The sequence below is a fragment of the Oryctolagus cuniculus genome, chromosome 8 (assembly GCF_051225735.1).
Source record: "Oryctolagus cuniculus isolate XC-2025 breed Fujian yellow rabbit chromosome 8, ASM5122573v1, whole genome shotgun sequence".
In the NCBI taxonomy this organism is placed as follows: Eukaryota; Metazoa; Chordata; class Mammalia; order Lagomorpha; family Leporidae; genus Oryctolagus; species Oryctolagus cuniculus.
Window position 1 is genome coordinate 22,104,216 of NC_142874.1, and position 24,232 is coordinate 22,128,447.

The 24,232-nt window shown below is 41.8% G+C and overlaps 1 protein-coding gene across 28 annotated transcripts in view; it reads right to left on the bottom strand.

Moving 5' to 3' along the window:
• The window catches only part of LOC149124908 (rho GTPase-activating protein 20-like), an 82,164-nt gene that overhangs the window by 14,704 nt on the left and 43,228 nt on the right, over window positions 1-24,232 (bottom strand). For 21 of the 28 annotated variants that reach the window (XR_016211634.1, XR_016211636.1, XR_016211635.1 and 18 more), the window contains 6 exons: window positions 21,019-21,162; window positions 18,517-18,558; window positions 17,241-17,325; window positions 10,745-10,822; window positions 8,532-8,598; window positions 3,137-3,316 (listed from right to left, as the gene is read on the bottom strand). Coding sequence is in view for 18 of the 28 variants with exons in the window: in XM_089302017.1 (XP_089158143.1) it covers window positions 3,137-3,316; window positions 8,532-8,598; window positions 10,745-10,822; window positions 17,241-17,325; window positions 18,517-18,558; window positions 21,019-21,162 (596 nt within the window). In the remaining 10 variants the exon portion in view is untranslated. Of the gene's footprint in view, window positions 1-1,356; window positions 1,458-2,405; window positions 2,538-3,136; window positions 3,317-8,531; window positions 8,599-10,744; window positions 10,823-17,240; window positions 17,326-18,516; window positions 18,559-21,018; window positions 21,163-24,232 lie in introns of those variants that run through there. The other 7 variants (XR_016211642.1, XR_016211641.1, XR_016211643.1 and 4 more) reach the window with 7 other exon arrangements.

Here is a 24,232-nt window from a genome sequence, read left to right on the forward strand (position 1 = left end):
CTACAGTTTTTGCTTTTTATTTTTTTGCATAATGAGACACCTCACATTGAGTTATACACATCCTCTTAAGTTTACCCAGTGGAGTCAGGTGTCAGAACTCATTTGAAAAGCAAAAAAATACAGTTGACATTCAAACTAAGTGGAGTCTCATAATCTACTTCATGCTAAGTCACCTTTCCCTATGAGATTTCCTGTTTGGTAGTCTGAATGCCCAAGCACCAGCAACTCACTCCCATCAAAGAGATCTGCACTTCATGACACAAGCTCCCTGATATCACTCAACCAGCCTCTACCTCCCTCACTCTTCAGGGTTACAAAGCTTAACCTGTTCCCCAGGTGATTTGATTTCACCTTCTTCACTTGGTTCCCAAATGAGTGGCAGGATCCCGTGGGGCCTTGTTCCTTGTGCCACCCTGCCAAGCTATACAGCCTATATTTTAGCTACCCATCAAGCTCTGCCAACTGAACGCTGAAGAGGAATTTTCCACAGAAAAGAGGATCACCAAGGAAAACATGAGTTTGGAGTATCTACTGCTCAGCTGTGCACGTTTTCTTAAGAAGGCACCTAAACTTTTCTTCTTAAATGACCGATTTATGCTGAATATCATAAAAGGCACCAGAGGAGTCAAGGTGCAGTGTGATAGACAGATGGGTGAAGTTGCCAAAAACAATCTGTTTTTGTTTTTTTGTTTTTTTGTTTTTTTTAAGATTAATTTTGACAGAATTACAGAGAGAGGTAGAGACAGAGAAAGGACTTCCATCCACTGGTTCACTCCCCAGATGGCCACAACGGCTAGAGCTATGCTGACCCGAAGCCAGGAGCCAGGAGCTTTTTCTGGGTCTCCCACATGGGTGCAGGGGCCCAAGGACTTGGGTCATCTTCTTCTGCTTTCCCAGGCCATAGCACAGAGCTGGATCGGAAGAGGAGCAGCCGGGACAAGAACTGGTGCCCATATGGGACAGCTGCGCTTCAGGCCAGGGCTTTAACCCGCTGTGCCACAGCACCGGCCCCCTCCCCAAATATCATTCATCAGCCATCTTCTTGGCATTTCTGGGCCCCTGAATGCATCACCATCAGACAAACAAGGGAGGGCAATCCTCATGGTGCTATATCACTGAGGAAGCCAGGATAGGCTCCAAGATGTGCCACTTCATCAGCCAGTCCAGTTACTCAATTCTTTGGACTTTCCTTTGACTCAACTTGTTTAAGAATGATGCTATCTACACCTCATTGCACTAATATAATGTATTACTCAGCATGGCACACAACTCATCACAACCGTGAAGAGAATTACTTTCTTCTGTAATCATTTACAATCAAATGGTGTAAGGGATCCCACACATCAGTTTCCTCACCCTAAAGTAAACTTTATCTCCATTCTCTTTCTGGTTAGTTAGTACTCTCCAGATAGCATGCAGTCACAAAGTAATCCAACACCAAGCATTCAAAATTCCACCTTTTAAAAGGAGACAAGAAAAAAGCAAATGCCATCTCAAATGCAGGAGGCTGCTCATACATACTACCATATCCAACTCTTTCTTTAAAACAGGCAAGAATACATGGTTTAACTCGTGCGCAACCTGGTACACCTAGGACTCACCTGATTTCATTATTTAAAAATCTATTGGGACATAATCCACTACTTAGTTGTCACACAGCTAAGCAATGAAGCATCATGCTCCATACCTTGATATGAATCTATACATCCAGAACATATGGGAACAGAGAGAGATGAGTGCCATTACAATCTTTCTCAAACAAAAATACTTTCGGTGCTTAGCTGAGGCTTTCATAAGGTACATTATTTACTGAGAGCGCATGCTGCTTCTGTGACCAATGGAAACAGCAGCCATTTTCCATGAGACACGTTGCATAATTCAACAAGCTCACTTCAAAAACACTGAGCCTTTCTGACACTCCTGGCGATACTTCTGGTGGTGGCATTCTCTTGCCCAAATGGGGGTTGTGGATGTTTACAAAGTTCAGATTCACAATCTTGCATAGGAGCAACATTTATAGAATATTGCTATATGCTCAAAATTACAACCAAAAACACATTTATAAGCTATATAAATCACAGAATATCCTCACAAGAAAAGTACGAACACCATTCACAGTGGAAATCATTATATTCTTGCCACAATATTTCCCACCTTACTAAAAACTGTTCTTCAGAGAAAGGTCTCTCAAAAGAATATTGACAAGTAGGGAGAGACTGGAAAGCAAAAAGCTGAAACATCCCTGATCGTAACTGTTCAGTCCATGTCTGGTCTAGATATGCATCTGAAGCCTGGAGGAAGTCAGCATGCCGTGGGCATAATGAAGAGATCAATTCAGGAAGCAACCCCCTAGCCACTTCAGCCCAAGCCAGAAGAGATCCAAATTCAATGCCACAGTTTCTCACCATCCTGGAGATCTTCCATATAAGGTAAGTCTAAGGCATGCAGTACATTGATTACTTCCTGCTCTCACTCCAGGTTCAGGGTTACCCTCTGGAATGCTTAGTCTTCATTTCCAGGCCTTCACACATGATGCTCTTCATTGTAAAGATTTATTTGTAATACAGAATAACACACAGAGAAAGACATCTTTCATCACTTTGTTTTTTTCCCAAATGGCCACAACAACCAGGGACAGGGCTGGAGATTAGAACTCCACCTGGGTCTCCCACATGCGAGACAAAGGACCCAGGTATTTGGGTCATTTTCTGCTTCCTTCCCAGGCACATTCTGATAAAGCCAGCGAGCTTCATCCGAACTGGGAGAGCCAGGACTCAAGCCAATGCTCTGATGTGGATTGCAGGATGCAGCTTAACCCACTGTACCATGATGCCAGGCCACAAGAAACTTCTCTCTACAGACACATAAGTTTGTGCATGCATTATTTTATGGAGCAAATGCTCAGGGTATCCAGAGGAGACAAAAGTTCTAATGTAGAAGAACCACCACAATCCTCCTGGAAGTGAGATGGGTTCTGACTTTGAACAGTTTCTCTAAGCCTGGTTCTTGGTGAGTACTGGGTCCCTGTACTTATGCACACCTCCTCCCTCATGGAGAACAGCTCTCTGTCATGAATTTTTTTCTCAGGAATGCATGGATGAGCAGAGAGCAGAACCCTGCTGGAAATTAGACTTACCGCACCGGCGCTGCCTTTTAGCCGTGTGCCTGGGCTTCAACACGAACTGGATCCCTCCATCAGACAAGATCTCCAGAACGGGATCCTCCATGCTCAGGGCGGAGGTGGACTTCCCCGGTTCCTGATTATGAAAGGCAGCTCGATGGTAGCTTGCTTGGATAGCATATGGACACTCATGCCCTAGGCAGAGAAAAATCTCAATACACATCAGGCTGATGGTGACAGGTATGATCAAACATGCCTTGTTGTCAGTGTGGGTACAGCACCGGGGACAGCTCAAGTTCTCCTGGGGCTTCTGCAAGGAAGAGAGCTGTGTCTTGGGAGTGAGCATCAGGTGTGCTCTCTCTGGGGAGGCACTGCATAAAGCAGGCACCCAGGCAGAGGACCTTTCCAACGCAAACAGAAGTAGTAGCCCATTGCCTAGCTTAGAAGACCAAGATCCCTCAGTGCACTGCACACTGATGACTTGTTATTTCCGTTGTAAAGTAGAAGGCCTGCTAAAATCTGCCTTGACTCCAACTAGATTTTTAACGTCCTCATATGAGTAAACATGAGTAAACATCAGTGGTCTGCATTTTTTAAATGATTGGGCCATATATGTCATGAGTTGCTGTAACCTAGAATCTCTCTCCCACGATGTTAGATCATGAAAAGAGACTTCATTTCTCTGTCAGTTTTATAGCCTGTGATTCTCAAGAGCACTGGGGCCATGGTCTGCTGTTACACTTCCCTCCTACTTTGGCCCTCTCGGGAGCCCCTCACAGCTCACTAGCTGAGGGAGTGCTGCAGAGTGTTAGAGACCCAGAGCCATCCTACCAACTGATGTTCACGGAGTACATGTAATGTCATTGCTTTCCTCTCTCATTTTTAAATTGCTGGCAACCCAAGAAATTTTCAAGATCCTCTGCTCCTGGTGGGTATTAGCAATTGGGATGTCCATGAAGACACCTCTGTCCCACATTGGACCACCTGGTTTGGTCCTTGATCATGGATCCTGACTGAAGCTCTCTGCAAATGCAGATCAGACCCTAAGATGCAGAGCTGTTGTCTTGAACACTGATGTTCCTGCCACTCATGTGCAAGACTGGACTGATGACCTGCCTTCTGGCTCCTGGCCCTTGCCCTAGGACACCTCCAATCTTCGTGGACCTTTAAGGATAGAACTAGCAATTTAACATTCTGTGTCTATTTTTGCCTCTCAAAAACTAAACTTCGAACATGTTTTCACGATTCTGTGCTGTCAAAGGGATTTTCTTTTCAACAACAAAGTGAAAGCTCCCTTTATTCAATTTCTGACATATTAGTTAAATTTTCCATTTCATGGGACATTAATACCCTGTTCAGAGCAAGAATTATAGCAACTTGTCTCTTTCATGGTAAAAGAAGCTTCTACAACTGCAATATTAACAAAACCAAACCATCGGCATAACCAGGACAGAAAAAGATGATCAGGAACTGAGAGCATATTAAACACACATCCATAATGACCGCTAGGAGTCACCAACGACAGATACACTCTTAGGATTTCTTGGAGCCAGTCACAGTGCATGCCATTGTTCGGGTCCAAATCATCCTCCAGAAAAAACATTTTGCATAAACAAATGCCATCTACTCAATAAATTCATTTACAGTATTTGATTTGCACACTAACTCTACTGCTATCTTTATTTTAATTTTTTTTTATTTTTTGACAGACGGAGTGGACAGTGAGAGAGAGAGAGAGACAGAGAGGAAGGTCTTCCTTTTTGCCATTGGTTCACCCTCCAATGGCCGCCGTGGCCAGCGCGCTGCGGCTGGCGCACCGCACTGATCCGATGGCAGGAGCCAGGTACTTATCCTGGTCTCCCATCGGGTGCGGGGCCCAAGAACTTGGGCCATCCTCCACTGCACTCCCTGGCCACAGCAGAGAGCTGGCCTGGAAGAGGGGCAACCGGGACAGAATCCGGCGCCCTGACCGGGACTAGAACCCGCTGTGCCGGCACCGCAAGGCGGAGGATTAGCCTAGTGAGCCATGGCGCCGGCCTCTATTGCTATCTTGTTACAAAGATGTCAAAATTAAGGAGAAACATCATAAAATCGGTGGTTGGCTTTTGTCCTCAGATGTATTTAGCAATTCCTGAATTTTGAGACTGACAAAGTACATTCAGAAAGAACAGAAACTTTATTTTCAAATTTTGTAAGTGACTTGAAAACATTATAAATTACACATTAGTTCCTTTACATGACTGTTGAAAGAAGAATAGGAAGATTGCCCAGGTAAGTAATACTGTTTGATTTTCATAGAAATCACCAGCATTATATTACAAAGTCTATGACAAATAGTATGCCTCCCTTCCTTTCCAGGGCTTGTTTCTATGAGAGACACTGAAACACATGATGATTCATGAATGGTTTCTTCTTTATATAGGTTAATTCAACAACTATTTTAGGAGAAGTATAATGTTTTTATCAACAACCTCAAGATCAAGTGCTAGAAAATTCAACAAAAAGAATGGCTGAACTGTACATGTTTGTTCATCAAAAAACCTTTTAGGAGTTTGAATGTGATTATCTTAATTTTTAATCATGCTCAAATAACTTCTTGACATAATTTCACAATAAATATATATGTGTTTGCAGATGACATGCATGCATGTATACACACACACACACACACACACACACATTCATAAACACAGGGGAACCAGAAACTCCACTAAAAGACTACTGGAACTCATAAGAGAGCTTGGTAAAGTTGCAGGATATAAAATCAATGCAAAAAAGTAATAGACTTTGTGTACCCAGACAATGCCAAGCCTGACAAAGAACTGGTAAGATCAGTCCCATTCACAATAGCTACAAAAATGTCAACACCTTGAAATAAACTGAACCAAGAAGGTGAAAGATCTCTACAATGAAAATTATTGAGCATTAAAGAAATAGAAAACAGAGAAAAATGGAAAAATCTTCCATGTTCATGGATCAGAAGACTTATCATCATAATGTCCATATGACAGAAAGAAATTTACAGATTCAATGTGATCCAATGAAAATACCAAAGGCATTCTCCTCAGATCTAGAGACTATGATGCTAAAATTCATACAGAAAAACAAGAGAGCCCAACAAGCTCAAACAATACTAAACAACAAAAGCAAAACTGGGAGCATTACAATACTAGATTTAAAAGCATACTACAGGGGCCAGCACTGTGGTGCAGTGGGTTAACACCCTGGCCTAAAGTGCCGGAATCCCATATGGATGCCGGTTCAAGACCCCGCTGCTGCACTTCCAATCCAGCTCTCTGCTATGGCCTGGAGAAGCAGCAGAAGATGGCCCAAGTCCTTGGGCTCCTGCACCCACGTAGGAGACCTGGAAGAAGCTACTGGCTCCTGGCTTTGGATCAGCACAGCGCCGGCCGTTGTGGCCAACTGGGGAGTGAACCATCGGATGGAAGATCTCTCTCTTTCTCTGCCCCTCCTCTCTCTGTGAAACTCTGACTTTCAAATAAGTAAATAAATAAATAAATCTTTTTTTAAAAAAGCATACTACTATAATCAAAACAGCTTGGATCTGACACTAAAATAAATACATAGATCAATGAAACAGAATAGAATCTTCATAAACCAATCCAACATGTACAACCAACTAATCTTTGGACAAATGAGCTAAAATCAATACCTACAGAATGGTCAGTATCTTCAACAAATGGTGCTGGAAAGTTGTATATACATGTGCAGAAGTATGAGGTAAGAACCCTACCTATATACCTATATACCCTATACAAAAGTCCACTCAAAATGGATCAAGAATCTCAATCTATGACATGATACCATCAAACTGCTAGAGAACATTGGAGAACCTCTGCAAGACACTGGCATAGGCAAACACCTCTTGAAAAAGACCCTGGAAGCAAGGAGATCAAAGCAAAAATACACAAATGGGATTACATCAAAGTAAGAAGCTTCTACAAAGGAAACACTCAACAAAGTGAAGAAGCAACCGACAGAATGGAATAAAACACTGGCAAACTATACAACAGATAAAGGATTAAGATCCAGAATCTATAAAGAGCTCAAGAAACTCAACAACAACAAAACAAGCAACCCAGCTACAAAATGCTCAAAGGACTTGAACAGGCATTTTTCAAAAGAGGACATTCACGTGGCCAAGAGACACAAGAAAAATCCTCAGGATCACTAGCTACCAGAGACATGCAAACAAAACCACCATGAGGTTTCACCTTACCTTAATTAAATTGGCTTTCATGCAGAAATCAACAAACAATAAATGTTGGTGAGGACGTAGGAAAAAGGTACCCTAATACACATCTGTGGAAATGTAGATTAATACAGCCATTATGGAACACAGTATGAAGATTCCTCAAAAACAGGAAAATAGACCTATCATGTGACCCAGCCATCCCACACCTGGGAATTTACCAAGGGAAAGGAAATCAGTGCACGAAAGAGTTATCTGTACCCCCATGTTTATTGTCGCTCAATTGCACAATAGCTAGGATATAAAATCAACCCAACTGTCCATCAACCAATGACTGGATAAAGAAAATGTGCTATATACATACTATTCAACCACAAAAAAGAACAACATTCTGTCTTTTGCAAGAAAATGGATGCATCGGAAAACCATTATATTTAGTTAAATAAGCCAGTCCCAAAAAGACAAATATCATATGCTTTCCTTGATCTGTGGTACCAAATAGAGTACAAAAATTTAATGTATATGAGTAAAATTCACATTTTGAGATGTGATTATTGTTTAAAGCCCTTGTCTGTAAATAATAACCTGTTCCTCTACTATTTAGAACAGTGTTGTTGTTCTTTCTTACTACTGGTAAATTTTTTACTTAGTGGAGGGTTAAGCATATGATTTTAAAGTAAACTGAAAGTATGTTATTATAAAACTTAAAAGAAAGAATAAGAAAGGAAGGAGGAGGGAGAGTGGTATACTTGGACATAGACCTGACAGATTTTGCAAGACTTAAAAATAGAGATTACCTATGAGACTAGAAATGGAAAGGGGAATACAAACCAGTATATGGGCATCAATCAAATGTTTGGAGAGATGAAATTCGACCCCATTTTCATTTCATTACAAAAAAAGAAAAAAAAAAGGACTATTCCAAGACAGTTGTGCTATCCACATGGAAAAGCAGAGAATAAAACTTCAGTTTCTTTTCCAACTACAACTTAAATTGCTGTATGAAGATATGTTGTCAGGCACCCAGGGTAGAGTATACACTTGGCAATTCCTTTTATAAATGAGTACTGACTACATGAGGTTGTTTTCTCCCTTGTAAAGATATTTAAGCTTAAGAACAAACAATGCATAGTCTGGAAATTAATAGTTACCATTTTGAAGCAATACATTTCATTTTTTATTTTGCTGGACACTTACCAATGAGCGGGTAAGAGGTCTTTCTCTGGTTTGAATAGACCCACAATTGGTAGTCCATTTCTGAGCCCTTAGAGACAAAAAGAACTAAGTATCACAAGTCTTTGTCAGGGCATACTTCAAGGATGTATTTCTTTTGTTTTTTAGAAAACTTTAATAAATATAAATTTTGAAAGCATTTTCCCCCCATAACCACCCTCCCACTCGCAAACCATCCCATCTCCTACTCCCTCTCCCAACCAACTCTTCAGTAAGATTCATTTTTAATTCTCTTTATATACAGAAGATCAACTTAGTATATACTAAGTAAAGATTTCAACACTTTGTACCCACACAGACATACAAAGCATAAAGTACTGTTTGAAGATAAGTCTTACCATTCATTCACATAGTACAACACATTAAAAACACAGATCCTACATGGGCAGCAAGTGCACAGTGACTCCTATTATTGATTTAACAGTTGACACTCTTATTTATGACGTCAGTAATCACCCGAGGCTCTTGTCATGAGCTGCCAAGGCTATGGAAACCTCTTGGGTTCACAAACTCCGGCCTTATTAGACAAGGCCAGAGTCAAAGTGATAGTTCTCTCCTCCCTTCAGAGAAAGGTGCCTCCTTCTTTGATGGCCTGTTCTTTCCACTGGGATCTCACTCACAGAGATCTTCCATTTAGGTCATTTTTTTTGCCACAGTGTCTTGGCTTTCCATGCCTGAGAAACTCTCATGGGCTTTTTAGCCAGATCAAGGATGTATTTCTTTAGCATTTCTACATTTCCAAACAAGAAAATAATTGGGACCAGTGCCAATGCTATTCGAGTTAACAGGACTGACCGAAATAACTTCGGTCCCTTTCTGAGCCTCCAAGACTACACCCCAGATTCATGCCATATGACTTTTGACAAGGATCACAATGCTATTATCCCAAGTGACCTAAGGAATAAAGAATCATATTTATGCCACTTCACTAGTAAAGGTAAGTCTAATCCTGATCATTCCACTCTCAGCTATCTCCAGTCTCTTTGAAGAATGCTGTGTTTTACTGGATTTAGCTGGCTTTCTATCATCTACACAAGAGACCTGGATTAAGTTCTCAGCTCCAGGCATCAGCTCTACTGCTGCTGTAGGCACTTGTCGAGTGAAACCATAGACATAAACTCTTCTGTCTGTCTATGTCTCTCAAATAAAACAAGTTTTTAAAAAAGACATGTATGTGGTGTGCACACACATTCCCCGAAGAGCAAGCTTTCATTCAACTCTTATCTTGCTCTTTAATAATTTATTAGAGGCACCAGATATATCATTCCCTGAATCAGCATCTAAGGCATACAGCTTTTATGCAGGTGTTCTTCATGTCCAAATTTATAAGGAGTGAGATTTTAGCATGGTGGTTTGAAGATGCCTGAGACTCACGCCACAATAGCTGGGTTCCAATCCAAGTTCTAGGTCCTGATTCCAGCTCCCTGCTAATGTGCATTCTGGGAAGCAGCTATGAATTCTCAAGTAACTGGGTTCCTGCCACCCACGTGGGGTACCTGAATCGTACTCCTGCATCCAGACCTTAGTTTCAGACCACCCTTAGGTGCTGTGGGCATCCAGAGATTGAACCAACAGAGGCGAGCACCCTCTCTATGTATTTCTGTGTCTTCCTCTCTCTGTGTCTGTCTTCATCCCTCTTGCTATCTCTGTCCTCTCCGACCCTCAAAAATTAAAACAAAAATTCAACTAGACATGTCTATTAGGTTTGTGTACACTGAGATGATAGGTGTGGGATTGGAGAAACCAGAATATACAGAAATAGCAATCCAACAGACAAGGTTATTAGGAAGCATGTAAGATATTTTTGTGTGTATATATATATATATACATTTATATATATACACACACAAAAAATAAAATACATGACAATAGCAATCTGAAATTATACTCCAATTTCATTAAATTATGGCTTTCAGTTCACATGAAATTTAAAATCGGAACAGAAGAGCAATACCCATACATAGACAAATACATCTCCGACGTTTTCCATTCCCACATGTGCACATGGTTCTGGGGACAAAATATATTGCTGCCTACAATTGGTCTCTTTGCCCGGAACTGTATTTTACAAATATACACTGTAAGCATGTGTGCATGTATCTGGATCAAAGGGAAAATACATTCATCTCAAAAACCAAAGTTGTTATTTAACTCAAAGTATCTTTCAGATTACTTACACTTAATCCTAGCACTGGTAGTGCCATATGGATAACGTCACTCACTGTGTCTAAATTGGTAACTGTTATAATTCCAGACTGTAAAAGGGAAAAGAAGAAAAAACTGCTGATACAGGAGAATGTTAAAGTATATGCTTACATAATTATGAAACTCTTGGTTTCAGGGTAAAGTTTGAGTAATGACAAAGCAAAATACATATGAAGCACCAAACCTTAATGATAACTGATTTTTATTACTTTACGTAACACAAAGCCAGAAGAAAGAATTTCAATTAATTAACATGTTTCTAATAGAGGAGTTATGATACTAAAAATATAACTGCTTAGGCCCAAACAGAAAGAACCTCAATTCAGAAAGAGCCCAACACCCAAAGACTATTTCCATCATGCAGGGAATAGTTCAACAAGGAGTCAGTCTCTCTCCTTCTCTTGATGAGTTGTGTTTTTATGTTTAGATTGATTTCTTTGCATACCATATATTCAGTCCTCGTCAAATGAGAGTAAGAACTGGCTCTCACAGGCATTCTTGCTCCATAAACCACTATGTAGGGAATACCTTCTCCTAGTCAGATCACCCTTTTTAGATTTTCATTGTCAAAATGTATTGAGACCATGAACCCAGAATTCAAGGCTGAAAATTCTAGACATCTGAGTTCTTTTTTGAGATACCCATAGAATTTTAAAACTGTACATGAACACTTTCACAGAATTTTTTAAGGAAAAAAACTCTTTTGAAGGATTACTCATCTTTTTCCAATTTATCTGGTTTGTAACATAATGGATTTTCATGGTATATGGAAATCATTAAATTCAAAATAAGCAGTACAAGGGTATGGGCCTTCTTTTCTGGTCCTGTTCTCTCTATGAACACATAGATGGAGCTGCTTATAAGCATGTAACTTAAACTATTCAATAATTAGAAAATATGGAAATGAGTTTCATTTCTTTTCCATATGAGATGTTACTCCATATATAACGGCCAGGGAAATGTGACCAGATCTCTAAGAGTTTCATATGAAAATTATGCAACAAAAGCAGCTATGTGCTCCAAAACATTAAAACAAATGTGCTGAAAATGAAAAAAAAAAATAAAAAAAGTAGAGGCTGTCCCAGCACAAAAACAGAAGATATTTCAAAATGGGAACTTTAGCTGTGAAAAATATCTGAAAGAACAATGCAGTGGGTGGACTAAAAAGCACAAGTGAGATGGCAAATGGAAGACAATGAATTTGAAAATACATCAATTGGAAACAGTCAGTCTGAAAAAGGAAGAAAGGTATGATTGAAAAAATTAGAGCTTACTGCCCTAGTCCAGGAGAAGATAGTTTTTAAAAAGTGGAAAGAGTGTAGTCTCAGGGAAGAGTTGGGGAGAAAATGCCAGAGGAAACTCTACCAAAATTAGAGGGACATGGTGGACCTCCTGTGGATGGCACGGATGCCCACAACTTGGGACTCCAATAGCCGAGAGCCTGCCCAGCAGCCAAGAGCCTACGCACTGGCATTGGAAAGTGAGGTGAGACCAGACAGTACTAGCAGTAGTCCAAGGCACTGGTGATTAAGCTGCAAAGAGAGCCTAGAGAAAACTTGGCTTGCAGCCCCAACGAGGAAAGTGTACTTTCCAAACTAGAAGAGAAAAAAAAGTATGGACACAATTTCTCTTTCCCCAATCACTTTACAATGCCATTCTGTAACAAGCCAATAGAGCAGGTGCCATTTTGGACATATGTAACAGCTGTGCCAGCTCATGTCCATGCCCAGCAACTAGTTGAGTGGAGACCCCTGACTAGTGGGAAGAACTAACAGGGGGATAGGAGCCTGTGACTTTGTGAGGCTTCTCTACTGGGACTGTGAAAAAAACTGAGGGTGTGAGGCAGGATCCACGGTGAGGCTGGGACTTTGGGCACTCACACTGGGAGACTCAGGGCTTCCTGGTTACCTGGTGAGAGACATCGCTGGAGAATCTAAACTTACACTGAGGACTGCACAGATCCTTTGTGTGCTCCCTGCGACAGAGTGGATGAATATTATAGCCACTGGGGCTAGCGCTAAGGCACTGGTCTCCATTAAGGAGAGGAGCTCAGCTGAGCAGAAAAAATTTCCCTTCTGATAAAAAACAGAGAGAGAGATTTACTGTGCCAAACCTGGGTGTATCACCTCAGACATGCCCTTAACCCTGGAGAACTGAACAGAGCTCCCTGATCACACCCACTACAAGCTAGATATTCACTTAAAGTAGACATTCCACTTATCTACAGAGCCACAGTACACAGATAAAATCCACTAGACCAAAAAAAAAAAAAAAAAAAAAAAAAAAAAAGAAGAAGAAGAAGAAGAAGAAGAAAAGGAAGAAACCAACAAGTATCTCCACACATGCCAAACAACAAACCCACCAATTCAAGAAACAAGAATAAGGAACACGACATGACACCCTGAAAAGAGTAAAACCCTTCAACAGTAGATTGTGAATACATTGAGGCAGAAGAAATGTAGGAAATGGAAGTTTAAAAATTGATCGTAAGATTACACAGAAGTTATCGGACACAAATGCACAAACTACTGAAATCTGTACAGGACATGAAATAAAATTTCCTCCATGAAATTGAGACCTTAAAGGGAAATCAAAATGAAATGAAGAATATAATAAAATGAATTAAAAATGCAGTGGGGAGCCTTAACAACATAATCAGTGAAGAAGAAAGAATATGGGCCGGCACCACGGCTCAATAGGATAATCCTCCACCTAGCGGCGCCAGCACACCAGGTTCTAGTCCTGGTCGGGGCACCGGATTCTGTCCCGGTTGCCCCTCTTCCAGGCCAGCTCTCTGCTGTGGCCTGGGAGTGCAGTAGAGGATGGCCCAAGTTCTTGGGCCCTGCACCCCAAGGGAGACCAGGAGAAGCACCTGGCTCCAGCCTTCGGATCGGCGCGGTGCGCTGGCTGCAGCGTGCCGGCCGCAACGGCCATTGGAGGGTGAACCAATGGCAAAGGAAGACCTTTCTCTCTGTCTGTCTCACTGCCCACTCTGCCTGTAGAAAAAAAAAAAAAAAAGAAGAAAGAATATAAGACTTAGGAGACAAAGCACAGGAAAGAATACAGTCAAACCAAACACAAGAAGAGGAAATTAGAAACCTAAAAAACACTGTTGGAAATCTACAAGATACTATAAAGTGACCCAACATACAGGTTCTAGAAGTTCCTGAAGGCATGGAAAGAGAGAAAAGATTAGAAGGCCTTTTGAATGAAATAGTAACGGAAAACTTTCCTAATTTGGAGAAAGAAAGGGACATCCAAGTAAGGAAGCACATGAAACTCCTAATAGACATAACCAGAAAATATCCTCATCATGCCACATTGTAATCAAACTCACCACAGTAAAACAGAAGGAGAAGATTCTAAAATGTGCATGTGAGAAATGTCATGGTACTTTTAGAGGATCTCCAGTTAGACTCACAGCAGACATCTCATCAGAAACCCTACAAGCTAGGAGAGAATGGCCAGATATACTCCAAGGCTTAAAAGAAAAAAAATGTCATCCAACAATATCATACCTGCAAAGATCTCATTTATGAACGAAGGTGAAATAAAGACCTTCCATAACAAACAGAAATTCAAAGAATTTATCACCACCCGTCCAGCCCCACAAAAGATGCTTAAGGATTTGTTGCACACAGAAACATGGTCATCACTACAAAAGAAGGTAAAGGAAGAAAATCCCTCAGTAAAAGTTCAAAGGAAATTCAACGTAAAAAACAGGAATATTTTTGGGAAAATGGCAGGGAAAAGTAGTTACTTATTAATAGTCATCTTCAATCTAAATGCCTTCAAATCCCCCGTTAAAAGACACAGACTGGCTGAATGGATTAACAAACAAAACCCATCTATTTGCTGCCTACAGGAAGGAAAAAATGTTTGCAGTCACTGTGAAATTTCCCCAAATTTGACAAAAATAAAAAGTTACAAATTAGCGGCTGGTGCTGTGGCATAGCGGGTAAGGTCGCTGCCTGTATGCCGGCATCCCATATGGGTGCCAGTTCAAGTCCTGGCTGCTCCACTTCCCATCCAGCTCTCTGCTGTGGCCTGGGAAAGCAGTAGAAGATGGCCCAAGTCCTTGGGCCCCTGTACCCACGTGGGAGACCCGGAGGAAGCTCCTGGCTCCTGGCTTCGGATTGCAGTACCTCCAGGCGTTGCGGCCATCTGGGGAGTGAACCAGTGGATGGAAGACCTCTCTCTCTCTCCGCGCCTCTCCTTCTCCCTCTGTGTAATTTGACTTTCAAGTAAATAAATAAATCTTTTTTAAAAAGTTACAAATTAAAGGAACTCAGAAAATATCAAACAAAATAGATTCAAAGAAAGCCATGTTTTGGCACATTGTGGTCATATTACTGTAAGTCAGAGAAGGAGCACAGATCCTGAAAGCAGGGACACAAAAATAGGCAAATAAGACAGTCACCATGGATCACTCAAGCTATCAGAAAGCATCGTGACCAGAACACAGTGGAATATCTGCAAGGCGTAGAGAGAGAAATATTAGCTAGGATATTCTTTCCAGGTTCAGCAAAAGTGCCTTTCAAGAGTGAAGCTGAGGGGCTGGCGCTGTGGTGCAGTGGGTGAATGCCCTGGCCTGAAGTACTGGCATCCCATATGGGCGCTGGTTCAAGACTTGGCTGCTCCGCTTCCAGTCCAGCTCTCCTCTGTGGCCTGGGAAAGCAGTGGGATGGCCCAAGTCCCTAGGCCCCTGCACCTGTGTGGGAGACCTGGAAAAAGTTCCTGGCTCCTGGCTTCGGATCCGTGCAGCTCTGGCCATTGCAGCCAATTGGGGGGTGAACCATCGGATGTAAGACCCCCCCCCCTCTCTCTCTCTCTCTCTCTCTCTCTCTCTGCATTTCCTCTCTCTGTGTAAGTCTGATTTTCAAATAAATAAAATAAATAAATCTTTTTTTTTTTTAAAGTGAAGCTGAAATCTACACATTTTTGGATGAAAGCAAATTAGAAAATTGGTTGGCACCAGAACTTTACTACAGGAAATGGCAAGTTTCCGTAAGATAAAATCAAGAGAAAATTAGAGAAAACTCAGATTTTCAAGTGTGAATGAATAGCATTAGGTATGATTATTTTATGAAAACCATACATAAATGAAATTGATTTTGAAAAATTCCAGGATGAGCAACCATTTGCCATAACTAAAACCAAAGCAGCTTGAGACAAGGGTGCTCCTCCCTACAGGAGAACTCCACTTCAACTTCTTCAAGCAATTCCTCTGGTTATGGAAAACAACTCATAAAAGATGCCTGGCTCTGATTAGCTGCTGGGAAATGGCTGTGCTGGACTAGGCTTTTTCCACTGCGAATACCATGTTTTGTGATCTGAAGCTGCTGTAAAGAAAAAAGTCAAATAGCGTATCAGTGTTATCATGGTCACCGTTATGAAGATCTGCGCTAGTGTGTCATGATTTTAGAAATCAAATGTGATCCAACTGAAGATATTCTTCCCTACAACATACAAAAATGAGGAAGACACACACCGATCTCTCCAAAGGTTCACCCCTCCAAGTTTAATTCAATCCTGACAGACTTTGGTGTGGGACGTAACCAGCTCAATGCAACACCTAACTCAGAGAGTGGATTCTGTTCCACAAAGGGAGCATTACTAGAGCAAACAATCAATTGGAACATGAAATGAACAACAGGTGGCAATAGTATTTATACCAATGTTCCATTTCCAGGTGAGGACTGTATGGTGTTTATCTAAACTATATCTTGATCTTGGGAATACACAGGTATTCGAAGATAAAGGCATGCAGCATATGTAACTGCCTTCAGAAAGAAGCATATCCAGACACACATCAAGAGACAGACAGAGAAAATAAATTATGGAACAAAAATAGGACAAGATGTCATCAAATCAGCACATTTGGATGTGATAGTCCTATCACTCTTTCACACATTTCAGGGTTTTAAAATTCCTTCCAAATAAATAAAAATATTTTAACATGAAATAAATATTGAAAAACTGGGAACAAACAAAAACACTGTTTGAAAGTAGTGACAAATGAAGAGAAATATTTAATTCCCAGAATACTGGCTTGGGAAAAACACTTTATGAAAATGTGAAACTCTGTGGATATTTAACATGAAATAGTCTTTCTAAGCATAAGCACTGAGTTATCGTGGATTCCCAATGCTTCATATAACCTAACATTTACTTTTTTATGTACACAAAAAAATTGCATGTGTAGGTGAAGATATATTTCTCCATGTTCCCTTCGGAATACTCTCACTCTCCCATCTCTCTCTGTCACTCCAATCTCACTCTCTCCTCCCTCTTCTTCTCATCCCCTCCTCTCTCCTCTCCTCTGTTCCATTATATTGTTCCTCTTCCCATACTTCTTGATCTCTATCTGTTTCTCTACCTAAAACCTCTATCCCCATTGTCTCTACCTCTCTTTCAGTCAAAGTCAGGAAATTGGAATTTAAAATGTTGAGTCCAAAACACACTTACATAAGGAACGTTGCTAACGGTATCTGACTCTATCTGTAGAACTGTCGTCTGCTTTTGATCTTTCTCTTTCGACTCAGTTATACACCTAATCAAAATCATTAAGAAACAAAAATTAATGAATTAGCTAATGTTTCTCTTCAAATCAATTCATGTGGCAAAATGTTCTATATATTTCTCATCATTGATATGTACCTATATATACACATATACACACACACACACACACACACGAAACTCTTGTTTGAGGTAGCTAATACATATACTGATACAGAGACATACATATGCATTTCTGTGCACAGATATCTATAGCATACTTACAGGATATAAATATTTATATTCATCTATAAATAACTTTTATATTATTTAGATTTAGATTTGTAGAACTTCTCAGCAAGGTCAAAAGATGAGGAGTGGCATCGCTGTGGCATACGAGGTAACATCACCGCCTGTGGCACCGGCAGCCCATATGGGCACCGGTTCCAGGCCCGGCTGCTCCTCTTCCAATCCAGCTCCTGGCTATGGCCTGCGAAAGCAGTAGAAGATGGCCCAAGGCCTGGGCCCCTGTAGCTCCACAGTAGACCAGGAAAAAGCTCCTGGCTCCTAGCTTCAGATCAGCCCAGCTCTAGCCATTGCGGCCACTTGGGGAGTGAACCAGTGGATGGAAGAGCTTACCCTCCACCTTTCCTTCTTTCTGTAACTCTACCTCTCAAACAGATAAATAAATAAATCTTTAAAAAGCCAAAACAAGAACAACAACAAAACCAGATGAGTAGGAAAATAATTCTGGGAAAGACGGCATGGCCTGGAAAATAACAGGGAGTGTCTTGATGTGTGGTTTGGGCAGCAGATCCACCCCTCAACGTTTTCCTATCTGGACCGCCTTCATGGCTTCAAGTGTAGGAAGCAACAGGTGCTTTCAGACTCACTCAGTAGAGCACTGAGTAGATCCACTCAGCTACTGAGTAGCTCAGTACTAGCTACATTTATAGACATTTAATACATATTGGGAATATTGTTAGCTCTGATCCATAGGCTGTATGGAGGGAAAGATGAAAGATACATCTTGAACTTCTTCAACAGTGAACAGAACATTCATGTGAATGAGGGAACATGACTTACAGCACATGTAGAGAAACCAAGGATTGCAAGATCATCTAAGAGTATTTTCAAGTGGGAAGAGCATTTTTAAGTGGGAATCATGTAGGGGCACTGCTTGCAGAGATTTATGCCTCCTATCACAAACGAAAGATTCAAAATGTGTATGCTAGAGAAATACCTGTCCAGCAGACGTTCCCATTTTTCCATAAATGTCTTCGAACTGCAAGCAGAGAAGTCAGAGAAAATAGTAAGCTACATAAAAGACTAATTCCATCTGATTAAGACTACCATTGCAGACAAACACACCAGCAGGCAAGTGTGGGTGACGGGGACTCAGGCGTAAGTAGTGCCCTCTCACACAAGGGCTCTGGGTGGAGTCTGCTCTTGTACAGCAACATTACAGCGATGGGAAAGAGTTCTTCAAGGGAAGGAGAAGCTGACTTGAAATGAAACCCTGGATTGCAACTATGGGATGCTAGCTCAGTGATCACAGGAGTCACTGAACTGACAGGAGTCTCAGTCTCCACCATCGAAAGTGGAGGTCATTAAACCTCAGAGTGCTCCTGTAGCTTGAAGTGCTATTCAAATGGAAAAAGCATTATGATCAGATTATGTCACACTGAAGAGACTGGGCATGTGAATGGAATGCTCTGGGCTCACTTTAGGGGGGAAATCCATACCACTGTACTTCACAGAGGCTGCAGAATTGTCAGATGTCAAATAAATACCTAGAAAATTATTTTAGTGCTATGATGTGCTGAAGGATGTCAAAGCACCTAGTGTTTGGTGACTAATGTTTTATATCCTTTCTGCTACATCATTAATGTATTTGAAATCCAAAGTGAAAAAGATCTGCAGTCGCAAACATACATGGGCTTATAATTTACTAGCATTCAAAACAGCTGGGGAGTGATTGACTACATGGAAAATAAAACTGACCATTTATATGACTGGGTCCTGTGCCGGCAGCACCTGTAATACCTTGCTCATGAATATTTTCATTATCCCGAGAGTAAACCCTAATCTCTAGTAAGCAGCCACACGCTATTCTCCACCACCCCCAGATCCTACACCATGTCATAACTATCCATTCATCAGGTCATGAACATGTAATTTGTTGCTAACTTCTGGCTCTAATGAACAACACTGCTAGGAACATTTGTGCCCAAAAGTCAGAGTTAGGAACAAACAGAGTGTATGTATGTTTACACTTTTCTTGGACCTATATTCCACAGTGGAATTGCTCAGTCCTGCTCAGTCGTCCTACATTGAACTCACGGAAGCAACAGGTTTTTCTGCAGGGGCTGCCACATTTCCTATTTCTACCAGCGAGAGCTCACCCACGCGGCATTTCTATGCCTTCTCAGGACATGCTTCCACAGCAAAGTGGACATTTCCTTGGCTTTCCACCTTCATATGGACTTGAACACCACGGGTTACTTATGCCAATTTGCATAAGAGTGATAACAGCCAACAGCAAATGTACTCGGTGCTGGGCATTGTTGTAAATGTGTTGTATGTGTTTACATAGCTTCACAGCCAATATAGCCTATGTCCACCTCGTGCCCACGCTTCTCCCTCATTCAAAAAACTGTCTAGTGGAACTCCTCATCAAAGGCACCACAAATAGGCAGCTTCCTATCACCTGCAAGATTAAGAAGACATTAAGCAATAGAATCTGAGAACCTAGGGAGAAAATTTGTCATGGCAAAGAAGACATGCAGACAGTGGTACAAGCATGGCTTTGTTCTCAGTAATATTTGCAAGCAGTTCCATCACAGAACTGAGTTGATTAACAGTTTGGATATATCTCCATTGTATCAACTTCAATATGACCTGACAGACCTGGAGGGAGTGAGGAGAGGAGGAGAGCAAAAAAGAGCACCAAGCACCTGGGATGAACTGTCTATGTGGAAAACACACAGGACATTGGGTTTGTGCCTGTTCAGAGCAGCAGGCAGAGGTTGCAAGGTACCTGCGTACACAAAAACAGACACACAAGATGTCTAGGAAATGGAGCCCCGTTTCCTTTCCTCATACCAGCCTCAAAGTGGGCCTTGGAAAACTCACCCACATCGCATGAATCAAATCTTTGTTTCAGGTGGCCGTATCACTGAAGACACCAAATAGCAATTCTAGCAACCCAGGATATAATTTAATTTGTATATCAAGTATTATTTCTTTAGGTCATTACTTTGGGAGAATAAAAGGACTTTTTCAAGCTGAATTGATCTACTCTACTAGTTGAAACACACAAAAGCCTAGACCTAGAGGCTGGAGGATATTGGAGAGGGGCCCCAGAGCCTTGCTCTCTCAAATCTATTTTTATTAATCCAAAATACCCACTCCCCAAGTAGCTCATGGAGCCCTTGGAAAACCATTGCTTCAGACCAAAGCAAATCATTCCAACAGTTCCCATTTCATTCTCTCCACACATATTGGCACATAAAAACCTCTTGGGGAAAATATGTGTCATACAAGTGCCATGGCTGGAAGTCAAAGCATGAGGCAGCAGATTATTATAGGGTCAAATTAAAATGCTTACCAATCCCCCCCCCAAAAAAAAAAACAAGTTTGGAAGAAAATTTAGGTGCATTTCTCTATCTTTGCTAGAAAAGGCAATAAGGGTTATATCCTTCTATATCAAAGTAAAATTACAAGACTCAGCAGTGATACTTACAAGAACTTGGCCCTATAATTCGCCATGGGCCAGCCAATATTCAGGCACCTGGAGGCACTGGTATCACCTTCCTCAACAATGCATTTGGAAATCCATATTTCATTGACAGGGATGACATATTTGTAGTAAATATTTTTGCTGTACCTAAAAAGATCATCAAGCAAGATGTTTTTTTCTTAAATGTAATGAGAGCACATCCTCTCCTGAGCAAACCCCAATCCTCCATGTTCCATAACCAAGAAAAGCTCACATCCATCTATTCCCTCTCAGTGCACAGCACAGGCAAGAGTCAGGTGGACCTGGACAAAATCATGTGCTCAGTGAAGGCTGGCCCACAAGGGGCCCACACACACAAGATTAACGGCAGCCAGTGGCAACAGGTGGACTGGTCTGTTTCTGAATGCTGACTATGGACTTGAGGCCATACTCTGTATTTTAAAGGTGTTACATCTTAAGAGAATCACTCACTCTCTGGTCATGCACATCTGATTGACTTCAACAGAGTGGCTGAGGGGTTGAACAAAGATTAAATCATGGATGAATTATTTATAAAATTTTCTTCTTCACAGAGATAGACTATACATACATAATCTTGGAATAACCTTAGTTTCAGATATTACAAATACCTTTGAATCTTAATTCTTATACAAATTTTGCATCTTGAAAGCTGGGATGGTGAATGTCTGGTCCCTGGGCTGTACAAAGCCTGTGAAGTCACTGAGGCTGGCACTGCCAAGGCAACTAACTGCAAGCTGGATTCAAAATTCAATAAATCCGTGACAGGCTAAATTTTTAAGTTGATGATTTTCTCCAGCCCGTGAAAGATGCTATAAATATTCAAAATGATCCTGGCGGGGTGGGGGGACCCTCTCCACTCCTTCTCTAAAGACAGCTTCTTTCAAATTTCCTTTTTTTTTTTTTTTTTTAAAGGCAGAGTTAGACAGTGAGAGAGAGAAAAAGGTCTTCCTTCCGTTGGTTCATCCCCAAAATGGCTGCTATGGCCGGTGCTCTGCCAATCCGAAGCCAGGAGCAGGTGCTTCTTCCTGGTCTCCCATGCAGGTGCAGGGCCCAAGCACCCGGGCCGTCCTCCACTGCCTTCCCGGGCCACAGCAGAGAGCTGGACTGGAAGAGGAGCAACCAGGACAGAATTGGGTGCCCCAACCAGGACTAGAACCCGGGGTGCCGGCGCTGCCGGCGGAGGATTAGCCAGATGAGCCATGACACCAGCTCAAATTTCCTTCTTAAGATTTGGTTCAGATCATCTGCCCCACAGATTCTGGCTTAAAAAAATACTGTGTCCTACAGACTGCAGCCAAAATAAAATCACAAAACAAAATGTACCTTAGTCCAAGTGCTCAACGTCTTATCCATAAGGGAAGAAAACACCTCCCATTTTTTTCTGCAGAGAGCACAAGGTGACAATATCGCAGCTTCAGCAGTGATATTGCTCAGTACTGGTTTGGTCCACCCCACTTTCGCCCTCTGGCATGCTGCCTTGTTCATTTACAAATCTAACTCTCAGGTGAGTGGTAGACGTGAAGAGCTCTAAGCCTTAAGGAGGATGTTCAAGGATTTGGCCACAGGGCTCCCTATGATTTAAAGCGATTGAAATGAAATTGTCATAAAATCTGCCATGGGATCCAAAAGAATACAAAGTGTTGAGGCAGCTGGGTGAGAGCCGGTACTATAATAAAGAGATCTAGTTTTAAACATGGGCTCACAGGACCAGCGCTGTGGCACAGTGGGTAAAGCCCTGGCCTGCTGAAGCACCGGAATCCCATATGGACGCCAGTTCTACTTCCGGCTGCTACTCTTCCAATCCAGCTCTCTGCTATGGCCTGAGATAGCAGTAGAAGATGGCCCAAGTCCTTGGGCCCCTGCACCCATGTGGGAGACCTGGAAGAAGCTCCTGGCTCCTGGCTTCAGATCGGCACAACTCTGGCTGTTGCGGCCATCTACGGAGTGAACCAATGGAGGGAAGACCTCTCTCTCTGTCTCTACATCTCTCTCTAACTGACTTTCAAATAAATAAAATAAATCTTAAAAAAAAAAAAATCATGGACCCACGACTACTGTGGTGACCTTGAGGCAGCCACTGGGGCTCTCTTAGCATCAGAGCCTGTTGGAAAACAAGAATACAGACCCATCTCAGATAGTGAAAGCAAGGATTAGGCAAGAGGAGGTACAAGATATCCTGAACACACAGATTGCGCTTAACACACCCCTGATCCAACATACCTCATATGATTGTCACTAAGATGAGACTGCATTTTATAAAACTGGGCCTGAGTCTTGCTTCTCTGCTCTAGGACAGGGCAGAACTGGAAGCCAAGGGGAGGGCAGCACTGGCAACTTTTATTTTTCTTTACTCACTTCCTGGTGAGATTTTGTTTGTGGAACTAGTCTTTGTCTTATATAATATTTCATAAATTATGAAAACACAGGTGGAGCAGATAAGCAGATGTCCAGATCAGTCTATTCCTGCCTACTCCTTCCCTGCACACGTGTATTAAGCAGTTGCCTTATTCCAGGCTGTGTACTGGTTGCATTTGTGTTCAAGGCTGACAGTGGGAGTGACCACTTGTGTCTATCTCCAACCGGCACACCAAATCTGCCTCCTGTACCTTTTGCTTTCACTGTCCCTCCCAAGTTGGGGCCCTTGGTATCAGTGATCTGGGTTATCATCTCCAGGACATAGTCTCCCTCCTATATTGCTGCCAGCTCTCCAATCCATTATCTCCCAGCAGCCACAATGATATACTACAATATTTACCTGATATGGCCATTTCCATAAGGAAACCCCTTCAAAGGCATTTCTCAACCCCTTACTGGGATCTGTCAAGATCCTCTGTGACCAGAACCCTGAGCACTTATTCAGTCTCACCTCTGACCTGGTCAATTACAATGAGCTCCAGAAACATCAGCCTTGCTGAAGCCCTGCTCCCAAAGGGTCAAGCTGCATACACGATGGCCTGCAGTCCCCTCAGCCAGGCAAATCGGGACACCCAGTCTATAGAACAGGTGGCTGCTTCTCACACCAGAGGAATGGTTTCAATGTTGCATCTCACAGAGGCACCCTAGTGGGACTCTTCTCTGACACTCTCCACATGGCACTGTTTATTTCCTACTATCAGATGCACATTATTACAATCTTCAATTGTCTCTTTCTTAGTTTGATCATCTCTAGGCAAGACTCAAGAAAGAAGAATCCTGG